This window comes from Verticillium alfalfae, genomic scaffold (assembly GCF_000150825.1).
Source record: "Verticillium alfalfae VaMs.102 supercont1.6 genomic scaffold, whole genome shotgun sequence".
NCBI lineage: Eukaryota > Fungi > Ascomycota > Sordariomycetes > Glomerellales > Plectosphaerellaceae > Verticillium > Verticillium alfalfae.
The window spans coordinates 1,910,791-1,922,867 of record NW_003315033.1 but is presented as its reverse complement, the minus strand read 5'-3'; the positions used below and the strand labels follow the sequence as shown (position 1 = coordinate 1,922,867).

Here is a 12,077-nt window from a genome sequence, read left to right as displayed (position 1 = left end):
AGAAGCGAAAGATTGCACGGGGCATGGCCATCTGTAGTTTCACCGGCACAACATGAAACGCAATATGCGGTCTGCTCGAGTTCTCATTACAAACGGCTTAACTCGCGGCCGAAGGAGGTCGACATGGTGAGGAAATGATATGAGAAACGAAGAAGCCCTGGGACGCCGGCCAGTCAAGCATAAATCCTCCGACCTGAAGAGGTACCTTAGTGTCTGAAGTGGAAAGATAAATCAGAAAGTTGACAGTTATGTCGATCTGGGCCACGAGTGTTGATGTCGATATTCTGTTGCCAGTTAGTAAAGTCTCAACTCGCAAGTGCTACGCGCGTGGCAGCCCTTACCTTTGAAAAGACCTCAGCCTGCCGAATGCCCATCATTTCGCCGATATGAGTGAGCCGCCCCTTGACAAAAGCCCGATGACTCCTATTAGCAAAACGGCTCATGCCTGCCGCGAGGAGGGGCCACATGCAGGTCACGCTCGCTAGCCCCTTGGGCATCTCAGCGGTGCCGCAGGGAAAGTACGGCGTTGTCGTCGAGTCGCCCGCCCAGCCAGTCAAGTAAGGTGTTGATGAGATGATCTCCTCGACCTGCTCTCTGCCTATAGCTTGCACCTTGCGATATCCTTCGGTATGGAACGGATCGGCTGGGTGGCATGTCCATGCAATGCAGCGGGCTGTGATCTGCGCCAGCAGCAGGCGGGAGACGTGGGTGGTGATGTATTTGCCGGCAGCCCAGACATTCGGATAAGTGTAGATTTCGAGGTCTGGATAGGCAGTGAGGTTCTTGTACCACATGTCCGCCTCATCTTGCGCCTGCGTCGGGGTCGGCTCGCATGGAGAACTTTCCGAAGGGTCGAGGCGGGTCGGGCTTGACGAGAGTGGAAACATGGCTCTGGAGGACGGTGTAGGGGCCGAAAACGTATTGTGAAATGGTGAGTACGCTGAAGAGGGCGTGTAGGCAGATGCTGACGTTGAGGACTTGATGGGATTCGATAACGAGCCTCGCAGCGGCGGCGCGGTCCCTGCCGACCCACGCTTCCATGCCGGAGGACAAGCTTCAAACCATTTGACGATCTCACCATCAAGAGCTCGCGCTTTCTTTGAAAGTTCAAGGGCACGTTCGACCTTTTCGGCAGAGTGAGCGCCCTGGAACAAGTGGTCTGCTTCAGCACGGATCAAGGTCGTCTGTAGATTGAGGGTGAGGGCTTGGTGCCCGACACTCTCGGCCACAGCATGTCCAGCCCACCATTTGATGTCCTCGATGGAACACTCCGAGAAGAACATGTACTGGCGTATCTTCTTTGGTCAGCGTACTATGCAAATTCTGGAAGGAAATCGGAACCTACAGCCGAAGCTCGGACAACCTCAAACATAGCCACTCCCAAAGGTGACTCTATCAACCTGGGGCCCCTCAGCTTGATCATGGCGGCTGCCCCGCTGATATGCTTCGAAAAGGCCGACATTTCGTACTCGTCGTTAGCGAGTCCCTCGTAAAATGCCAGCAAAATGGATGCCGCGAGAGACGTGTCTTGCTTGGCTTGGTCTTGATCTTGCATGGCGCGCGTCAACTGCTCGAGCGCTCTGGTGTAGTGCACATGCGCGACGGAGAAGAGCGAGCGCGAGTTTGGACGGCCTGCCAGCGCAGCCATCGAGACGGCAGTGAACGCTGAGTGCATTGGCGATGCTTTGTATCTGGGTGAGTCAATGAGCGGGATTAGGAATGTGAAAATGCCGTGGCCAACACCGGCTGGTGGTACGAGGACGTAATTTGACAGAAAGAAGCAGGTGGCTTGTTCGTCTAGGGGGGTGTCGAGACCACGCGGGAGCCTCTCGACTTCGACTGAGCGTGATCTTCGATAGGCCTCATAGCTCTTTTTATTCAGGATGATCTGAGAGAATGATGACGAAGAGGACGGGGATGCGGAGGCGGAGGGGGATGATGATGATGAAGATGATGATGATGACGAGTTGGCGGTCGGTTTAACGGCGTGCTGCCTGCCTACCGGAGGCCAGTCGGGAGAATTGGCGGCAATGCCATTGATCAAGCCATCTCCGGAACCATCGGCAGTGTTCGAAAGGCCTTCTTTGGATGCTTTTCGAATAGCTGCTGACTTGGCTTTGCGGATGGTTGACTGTGTTTCATCGCGAAGATTGATCTCGAAAGCATCACGATACCCGGGGCACACGCGGTTTGCTTTAGCGCACTTCAGACATGCCGGCTTGGTCTCGTCGCACTTTATACGTCGCGACCTACAGAGCTTGCATGCCTTACTGGGGTGGCCAGTATTGACCATGATGCCGACGAGGGAGATCTGTCGTGGATCCAGAAGGAAAACCTTGGGAGAGGGAACGGGTACTGTCAGCGGGAATCGTGCGAAGAATTTCGTCGCTGCGTGGCACAACAAAGAGAACTGTCAACGCTTCGGCCGCGCAGCAGCATGGAGCCTCAGTTGTTCTAGCAGAGTTTCTTTGCAGTTGACAGCAGCTCTTGTTCACAGAACGGCCTAGCACATTCTGCAAGCGAGGAGTGTCCCCGGACGCTAATTGACAATCGTTTCTCCTGATCCGTTCCATCCCCCAGAGTGCCCAGACGTCTCGGGGAGACGTGGACGCGGCAACACGTCAAAAAGGACACTAGAAGAAATGTTTCACCCCCGCCACGCCAGGCCGCCAAACCTTCTCCGGGCAGCGCTCCCGGGTTTTGGAAGGACCAGGCCTGGCCATTCAGGTGACCAGCGGGCTGATGGACGGTCTACGGGCTATGAAGGGTCTGGAGTGAAGCCGAGAGCACAGAGCGACAGGCTGATACCAACAGGCCAGGAGACCCTGAACGATGTCTTGGACTTCACAGGGCTGCGACCTTGATAGGCCATTTTGTCAATGATACGGCCCCAAGCGCATGCAATCGGACGAAACGGGACCTGGACGCACGCTGCCGATACTGAAACCGGAACAGGGTCTGTTGGGTTCAGAAAAAGCAAGGACGTCACGACAGTGCAACATTGTGAGCATAGGCATTTCGCGGCCGAGCTTGCAGCGAGCTTTCCATATCATTGGCCTATTGAGGCACAGACACCAGAGCTGAAGAACCTACGTGACGACGGGTGGCTTACGCGCGGAAATGGAGTATCCAAAAACCACGATTGGACATGGCTCCTCACGTTCGCTGTGGTCGAAATTCATTGTTGTTCAATCACGGCGCTGTGGCGTTGTACAGTATGAGCAAAGCTATTTCGCCCGAACTTTCACCCATGCTCGTGGCTGGATGATCGACAGATTAAAGCGTGTCGATCATGGAGCGACCCCGCCTCTATACAACGCGGATCACAGGGCTGGTCACCGTGGGTAGGGAGCATTACCTCCCTGCGTAAGGTACGCAACTTGGGTTGGATGCACTGAAAGGTTGGTTGACGGCAGCGACGTCAGCTGTGCTCCAACAGAACTATTTTGCCATCCGCCTGGTCCCTCCTCTCTGCAATTTGAAGATGTGACGATAGATTGGCCACTCTCTCGTATCCAAGTTGCCCCTGGCGGGTCCAATGCCCTATCCGCTAGACAATTACAATTGGAAGCGATCCAATGGGTAAGATAACGGCTCGATCTTGGCTGGAACTAAGGCCAGGGGCAAGGGGTGCCACGGCCCTGAAAGGATGCGCAGGTTTGACACAACAAGGACTGTTGACTGGAAAACCGCGCCTGGTTTCCTCGCCAAGCAAGGGTAAACTGTTATTGCAAACTGGCGCTCAAAGTACTCGGCCTGGCCATACGGTCTCTGACAGCCGAAGGAACTGAATGCAGTCCAACGGAAACTATCAAATTACTGCCAGCGAACCCCCAGCTTGGATTTTCTGGCAGTTCAGCATGACGCTAAAATCCGCACGCCAGGCAGCCATGACTCCGAATTCCGGTCTGGCCATGTTTGATCTTTTAAAAACACGTTTTTGACTCGTTTGTGATGCAGGCTAGCACCAGAATATGGAACAGACTAGGTGCTAGTGCTTCGTTGTCAGAGGCCATGTTACACATCACCCATGACTTCGTTCACGACGTTAGCTAGGCGAGAACATGCTAATATTGAGCTACAAGAGATATGTAGTACAGCCGGAGTATATATGATGCAACACATCGCCGGGCGTGCCGTCAAATGCAAAGTGTATTGGTCAGCATTTTCCTGGATGGGATCATTCCAGCACATCAAGCCGACGGCACCCTTTTCGGCGGTCGAAGCATTGCCAGCATCGGAGATGTCGGCTGGACCTCGCTGCAAGCAAAATACCCATGCTTAACGTAAAGGGGTACTACGTCTTGGTCAGCGTCGAGATATGATGCATACCCCAACGTATCTGCCAGGTTGCTTGCATATTGCAACAAAGCCGAAGCATGGCCCTGGCGGTGATGGAAAGGATCAACGAAAACGAGTTCAAGGTCTTTAATTGATCAGTGTTGAGTCCTGTGCGAGCTGTATGCATTACTCACAAATATGAGGACGCTTGCCCATTATGGTGTCGTGCTGGTCAGCCATGCCCGTGAAGAACTCCTTCAACTTCTCCTTGTCCTGGCCTTTTCTGGCTTCAGGCCATCGCTCGCGCCATGGCCGTACGTCGTTATCTTGAGGCAGGTGCTCAGGCCGGATGGTCCAAACGAGGGAAGCAGCAGTGACAATCCCTACAGATGTCAACGGTCTGTAATAAATGGCTCGCTGTGGAAGATTACTGTCATACCTTCTGGGGTCCTTGTTACCAAGACCTGTGCGTTTTGACCTCCGTGGTCTTTAAAGAGAATGAAACTTTTTCATGCCTCGTGATGCCACGCTCGGCCAACATCGTTAGGCGGGAAAAGGTCTTGAAAGAACTCACCAGAGAAACATCGAAAGAAGATCTCGGTGATTCCAGCGACGTCTCCTAGGTGAGCTATCTCCACCCGAGGTGCCATTATCTTTGAAATTTCTGAGATAAAGTAAGACTCACTTCGTTGCCCAGAGAATGATGGTGATGAGGGACGGGATTGCCCTTCTTGAAACTGGGAAGATCACAACCCGAAGGCCGTCGACGGCATCACGTGAACAACCCTTGCGAGTTACGACACTTTCACTACCAATGCAACGTCATGCAACCTCGAACTATTCGGGACCGGCATATCCGGCGGAAGAAGAAGTTTGGTAATGCTTGGGTGCCTACGTATATGTTTGTCTACTTGGATATGTGCCGCAGGCGAAGAGTAGAGAGGCTACCGCTTACCAAAGCGGGAATATTATAGCCTCCGACAATGGGAAGCAAGAGGTATGTCTAGTAGAGTCATTGAGCTTTTGGAGGACGCTCCGCCCACCTTCTGATTGCCAATTGACTGAACCAGAGGTACTCATTTCACGTTCACTCGCAGCTGCCACTGCCCTCGCCTACGGTAAGAATATTCCAGCGTGAGGTGTTCACTACCTCCTTGACTGGCATGTCCTATTGTAGCTGGCCAGATTCTGGAGTTGATCATTCGTTCCTTTTCTTATTTGGAGATTGGCGCAATGCATATGCTGGCCAAGAACGATCCTCTGCTGAAGTTGAGAAGTATCGGACACGCAGGCCGATTCGTGCTGGTCTCGCTAAAGGGGTCACGTGACATCGCCTCCAGTCGCGTCTCAACGCGTCTTCCCAAGTACGATCAAGTTCAGCGTCGTCCGACCACAGCCAAGACCGTACCCTTTTGTACTACACCACGCGGAACCGTACGCAACTGCAGCCATGTCGGACTTTGAAGATGAGATGGACGTTGATGTCCCCGTCTCCAAGGACATCACATTCTCTTCCGAAGCGACCAAGGGCAAGCGCAGCGCCGCCAACCTACCAGTCGAGGCGGAAGACAGCCTGCCATGGTAAGCTCTCTGGCGCCGTCGTGCCCAATAGGCCTTGCCAGAGCACCCATTGATACAATGACAGGGTCGAAAAGTACCGGCCCGCCACGCTTGCCGACGTCTCCGGCCACCACGATATCCTCGCGACGATCAACAAGTTTGTCGACAAGAACCGCCTGCCGCACCTGCTCCTCTACGGCCCCCCCGGCACGGGCAAGACGTCGACGATCCTGGCGCTGGCGCGGCGCATCTACGGCCCCGAGAACGTGAGGCAGATGGTGCTGGAGCTCAACGCGTCCGACGACCGCGGCATCGACGTGGTGCGTGAACAGATCAAGACGTTCGCGTCGACAAAGCAAATCTTCACGTCGGCGCGGAGCGGCAGCGGCAGCAGCTCGGGGGCGGCGGGTTACAAGCTCATCGTGCTCGACGAGGCCGACGCCATGACGAACACGGCGCAGATGGCGCTGCGGCGCATTATGGAGAAGTACACGGCCAACACGCGCTTCTGCATCATTGCCAACTACGCGCACAAGCTCTCGCCGGCGCTGCTGTCGCGCTGCACACGCTTCCGCTTCTCGCCCCTCAAGGAGGGCGACATTCGCGTCCTCGTCGACCGCGTCGTCGACGAAGAGGGCGTCCGCATCCGGCCCGACGCCACCGACGCCCTCGTCCGCCTCGCCAAGGGCGACATGCGCCGCGCCCTCAACGTCCTGCAGGCCTGCCACGCCTCGAGCACGCCGCTGCGCGGGCCCGGCGAGCCCAAGGTCCCCGACGCCCAGATCGTCCGCGACCTCATCACCACTGAGACCATCTACCAGTGCATCGCCGCGCCGCCGCCCGACGCTGTCCAGGAGATCCTGCAGGCCCTGCTGAGCACGGCCGACGTCACGTCGTGCCTGTCGACCATCAACTCGCTCAAGGTGGCGAGGGGCCTGGCGCTCGCAGACATTATCACGTCGCTGTCGGAGGAGATTTACAAGTTGGAAGTTAAGCCCGAGGTTATGATTTCGTGGCTCGACGGACTGGCCAACATTGAACATCGTGTAGCCGGTGGAGCGGGCGAGGCGGTTCAGACTGGCGCCGTCGTGGTTGTTGTGAGAAGCGGTGTCGAGCTGATGAACACGTAGAGGATCTTCCACTTTAGAAAAGCCTAATTCACGATGTTATGACTTGCTAGAACTGTTGTGAAAAGTTGTGTTTTGATTTTGATTATACGCTGCGCAGGCTACTCCGCGTGCAGAGGTACCCATTACTTTTTTTACGCCATTGTATCCATCGCGTCCCACGCGCTAACGCCGTAATTCTCCAGCCCCGAAAATGTCATACACGGTCGACCTAGGTGTTTCGTCGTCGTAAGCCACATGAATTTCTCCTCTTCTTCGCTCTGTGTGTCATGTCATGCCAAATCTTCAAACGCCAATGCTACTACTCAAGAAACTTCGGGCCACTTGACATCGCCACAATCACCTGCCTGCTCAATGAATGCGTTGATGCGGTTCATGTTCCACCCCGCTGCGCATGCGTTTCCTGTCCTCGTCGTCCTTCTTTATTGGGTGACCCATCTTGAAGCTCCAGCTGACGGCACACAGTCCATCATCAAAATGGAACTGGAAGCAGCCCGTGATTTCTTCGCAGGCGGCGCGACAGTCGTCGAAAGATAGATGGGCGCGCTTCTCAAGTTCCGTCAACTCTTCAGTCTTGACGCGTCCCTTTTCGTGATCGCCAAACTGGCGGCCGCCGGGGGTTTCAACAAAGTAAAATCGGTCATCGCTGAGGTTGTGCCAGTCGTCTATGGAGTCGTGTAGGCGTGGCTTGACGAACTCGTGGTAAATGTCTTTGATACGTAGAGCGGGTGGCGTGGATGGCATATCCTGGGCAGCATAGCGACGCGACTCGTATTCCCAGAAGGTGGAGATTTCTTCGCTGTTCATGTGATGCATGGTGACAATGGGGTGACACCAGTGGTTGGGGCCGAAGGGGAGGGTGAAAGGCTTCTCGCCGTTGATCGTAGGCCACTGCACATGTTAGAGACGACCTGATAAGCTGCTGAAGAGAAGGCCACTTACGGTATTTCTGACGCGCGTCTGGGTGGTGTTGTCGAGGGCGCGCGCAAAGATGTAGTCGCCACAGCACTCTTGCTGGATCTGCGTATCGAACTGGTTTGCGACACCGGGATGGTCGGCGACCATCTCCTTCATCGCGGCGTGCGAAATGATGTAGCCTGAGCCGCCGTGACCGAAGCTGAACCCATGGAGCATCGTAACGCTCCCCAGGTAGTGCTTCTTGCGAGGGTCGAGGCGCTTTAGCCACTGGACGAGGGTAGGCCAGAGGACGTACGTGTCGGCGTCAACAAAGATGTACCATTCGTAGTTGGGTCGCATGTTAAAGGTCTTCTCGGCGATGTGAACATTTTTGTACTTGTCCAGGTTCCAACCTTCATTCTTGTCCACAGCTAGTTTGTTGCAGCTTTCCTGGTCGACGGCGCATGCCTGTTGGCGGCGGTAGAGGTCAAAGTCTTTGTTGCCGTCCATGGCCGCGGCAAGGACGGTATCAAGACTGTCGCGAATCTGGTAGCCGCCGATCGTCTCGGCGAGGTCGGAAAAGATAAAGTATTCGGGTACGCACTTCAGCATGGTCATCAGCTGCGTCGGTACACGGTTGAAAGCCTCGGTTGCGCCCGTCTTCATGACGAGAAGTATGTTGCTCGTGTCAGGGAAGCTGTCGCACACCGGGTCCTTGGGGCGGAAGAAGAGTCCATTAGCTGCAGGCTCCTTGGGAGGGTCCTCTTTCGCCTTGGTGTCGGGGACGTTGGGAGTGTCAATAACATCAGGAGCCTCGTCGTCGTCACTGGGCGCGACGTGATCGTTGTCGCCCACAGGCGGCGGCTTGTGCGGGTGGCCCGGATGTCCTGCCGGCGCAGGGTGATGCGGCGGTAGGTGCTTGTAGTTGAGGCCGGCGGCAGTCCATTCGCCCAAGCGACTGGAGCTCAAGGCGAGCACGATGAGAGCGCAGACAGTGATGGACACGGCGATGAGAGCGCGTCGAGATAACATGTTGACGGCACCAAGCTTCATGCAGCTTTCATGTCGTCCGTCGAGCCAGCCCATTACTGATGGAGCTTGGATTCGTGGATGCGATGTGTTGACGCTGGGTTATCGCCTGGGCGTCTGGTTCGGTTGTGGTTCGATGCAGGGTGGAAACCGGGAACGTAGGAAACCTGAGGTCAAGAGAGTGGCGGAAGGAAGTGTGAAAGGAGTTGCAGAAACTGTCCGGTCGATACTGTGCGACGTGACTTGACATGCGCCCGTCTGCCTGGCCTTTTGCGCCGGGAAGCCGAAGGTGACAAAAGATCGCCGGCAGGTGGGTGGGTGATACAGGTTGTAACAGGTGGTGCGCGCGTGTGTGTGTGTTGGAGGGACAAGAGGAATTCCGTTTCGGCGTGGCGTAGCAGCTCACGCGGCAGGATGAGCCTGAAGACGCGAACAACGAGGCTGTGATGGGTGAGGTCAACACTTAGTTTGTTGAAGGAGATGGAGAGGGCAAAGGCAAGCCAGGGAAAGGGGGAAGACAGAAAGCTGTCAGCTTGAACTCGAAGGAAAGAATCGAGGACGGTCGAGTCGAGACCCTTTCCGTGTCCGCCCAATCGAGAAACCTCCCTCGCACCTCCTCCCACTGGTGTCATGCTTAGTGCCTGCCTACCCACGCCTCAACCCACGCCACGCCTGCCCCTCCGTACCCGTGCCTCCCCGATGGGGCCGGCGGCGAAGGGAAGAAGGCGTGGAGGGAAAAGCTTGGTTTCGGTCCATTGCCTACTAGCTCCTTCCCTTCTGGTCGACCCGCAATCAGCCCGCCCCGTCGCAGCCCTTGAAGCTTGCAGCGCCCCTTGTGGCACGGTTCACTGCAGGCGGCGCCCGCACTGTGACATTGCTGTAACCGTGAACTTCGGATGCACCACAGAATCGGGAAATTACACTGTGCGAGCAAACCTCGTATTTTGCAATTCTTTTTCCTCAAAACACCTCAAGGCCCGACCATCTTACGAGGTGCTTTTCGTCGCCAAGGGGGCGGTCATAATGATGAATGTGCCGTCGGTTTGAACCCCATCTCCCGACCATCTCCCCGTCCGTGCCTCAAAGCACGTCCAAGTCCAGACCTGGTAGGCTCTCCATTCTCAGCACAGAGGCGTACACTCGAGATCGGGTAGGCCGCTGCCAAACTCCAGCGAACGCGTTCAAGCTTTTTCGCCCAGTCAAGCCCGGCCATTGTGGTCCCTGCAGAATGCTCGCCAAAAACGGGAGAAGGCGGCAGGATGACACGTATTTTATTAGCGTTGCGCCGCAATCGACGGGCCACATGAGACAACGTCTCAACAGCACACATGCCTCGCTGTTTGTTCGTGCATCCACTTTGGGCGTGACTTTTTTATTTTCCCCTTGCGATTAACGAGCGAGGGAGGGAGGGAGGGAGAGAGAGGTAAAGGGACTTTGGGAACTGCAGGGTGCCATTTCCAGGGTAAGGCATCAGCCATGGCGCTTGACGACCATACGACGTCCATGCCGTTGCGACGCCACGTCCGGATCCCAGCTTCCGATCACCCAAGCTCGGCCCAGGCACAGGCGCCAGGAGAACAGTTCCGCGGTGTCTCTCCTTCTTTTTGGGACGTGCTTGTGCCAAGGTTTTATCTTGCTGCTGCTTTGGGATATGGCGCTTGACTCTTCGATGGGGGCTTGCTTGGCCTGGCCGAAGGCCTGTCATTTTTGGCACTTTGCCACTGGTCGCGTCGGTTTGTTCATCTTGGTCAGGTCATGATTTTGAGAGAGTGGAAGGGTCCCGATTCAGTTATGCACGATTTGCTAATTGAGTTTGGTCGCCAGGTGAGCTTCGAATGACTACAAATTTTCGAAGGGTGTGCCGTGAAGTTTGAGTTTCACAATACAGCCCATGCAATCTGTTGTCAAGATGCTCAAGGTATCCCTGAATACCCTCTCAGAAGCAACGCGGGGACAGATCTCGTGAGATTCCAATCTCTTTAAGGATGCGCTCTTGGGCGATGGGTCAATGAGAAAGTATTGACTGTAGGAATCAGTCAATTTCGAGACAAGTCACAAGAATTATTTGACAGCGTACGCAACACTGAACTAGCAGCCACATTGCCAGCAATGAATTGAGTCGAAAATGACCCTGGCTACCTGAAGCTTGGGCTTGATCGCCGTGACACCGCGCGTTTGGCAGTCTTCAGGCAGGGAGCTCGGGGGGCCTTGACTGCCCCGCGCGGGGTACCTCCTGCAAGCATCCAAGCACCCTCTGATTGGCCAAAGCGTCGGTTTCCAGAGCGCCAGTGCTTGGCCTTGAATCTTTTTTTCTTTCCACCCTAGCATCGCATCGTATCGCAGCGCATCGCCTTGCGACGACTCGACACCCTACACAGGCGTCCCGACGACAATGCATACCGTTGTGCAGCCCAATGAATGGGTGGCCGTGAAGCTCCCCAACGAGAGCATCCGGATCATCCAAGTCATCCCCAATACGTTCGTTCGCCCGCTGCCAATGGCACATTGTAGTAGTTGGCTAACCCGGGTCTGGACAGCACCATTTCGCTCGGCAAATACGGCTCCTTTCCGAGCAACCTCATCATTGAGCGGCCATATCACCTCACATACGAAGTCCAAGACAGACGCGACGACGAGAACTTTAACAGGTTGCGCGTCGTACCGGCCTCCGAGCTTCACGCAGATGTCATTGCCGAAGAGAACGGCGAAAAGGCAGTGCCCGATGAGTCGGCGGAAGCCGACGCCGACGCCGACGCCGACGCCAACAATGACGCCAGTGCCGTTACGTCGGCCAACGTGGTCGCCGTCGAAGATGGCGCCGACTTCACCCTCGTCGACAAGGCCAGCGGCACCGTCATCGCCCGCGAGGGCCGCGACAAGATCGAGGCCGAGGCGCGGCAGCTCCTGACGCAGCAGGAGATCGAGACGCTGAAGAAGCGCGACACGGACGGCGGACGAGACATAATTGCGAAGCTCTTGCTGTCGCACACGAGCCTCGATGAGAAGACAACCTTTTCTCTGGCAAAATACAAAATTCTCAAGAACAAGAAGTATCTGAGGAGGTTCTCGGTCCAGCCTCTCTATGCTTCGACACTGGGCCAATTCGTCCTCGAAGAAAAGGAACCGAGCAAAATCATGGAAATGAGGCACGAGGCCTTGGCGCTGCTCGGATGCTGGGGCAAT

The 12,077-nt window shown here is 55.6% G+C and overlaps 4 protein-coding genes across 4 annotated transcripts in view; 2 read left to right on the top strand and 2 right to left on the bottom strand.

The window, feature by feature from the left end:
• Positions 1–206: 206 nt before the first annotated feature.
• Positions 207–2,293, bottom strand: VDBG_05705 (conserved hypothetical protein; the record flags this gene model as incomplete). The annotated part of the gene is made up of 3 exons (XM_003004546.1): positions 207–284; positions 342–1,286; positions 1,346–2,293. The coding sequence occupies 3 exons, from the start codon at positions 2,291–2,293 to the stop codon at positions 207–209; spliced, it is 1,971 nt and encodes a 656-aa protein (XP_003004592.1).
• Positions 2,294–5,731: 3,438 nt separating this feature from the next.
• VDBG_05704 (replication factor C subunit 3) lies at positions 5,732–6,971 on the top strand (the record flags this gene model as incomplete). Its single annotated transcript, XM_003004545.1, has 2 exons — positions 5,732–5,862; positions 5,927–6,971. 2 exons carry the CDS (start codon positions 5,732–5,734, stop codon positions 6,969–6,971), a joined length of 1,176 nt encoding a protein of 391 aa, XP_003004591.1.
• A 134-nt stretch (positions 6,972–7,105) lies between these two features.
• VDBG_05703 (conserved hypothetical protein) lies at positions 7,106–8,951 on the bottom strand (the record flags this gene model as incomplete). The annotated part of the gene is made up of 2 exons (XM_003004544.1): positions 7,106–7,859; positions 7,911–8,951. 2 exons carry the CDS (start codon positions 8,949–8,951, stop codon positions 7,320–7,322), a joined length of 1,581 nt encoding a protein of 526 aa, XP_003004590.1.
• Positions 8,952–11,286: 2,335 nt separating this feature from the next.
• The window catches only part of VDBG_05702 (conserved hypothetical protein), a gene marked incomplete at both ends in the record, with an annotated part of 2,047 nt that continues 1,256 nt past the window's right edge, over positions 11,287–12,077 (top strand). The window contains 2 exons of the mRNA XM_003004543.1: positions 11,287–11,372; positions 11,432–11,963. Coding sequence (XP_003004589.1) covers positions 11,287–11,372; positions 11,432–11,963 — 618 coding nt within the window. The remainder of the gene's footprint in view (positions 11,373–11,431; positions 11,964–12,077) is intronic.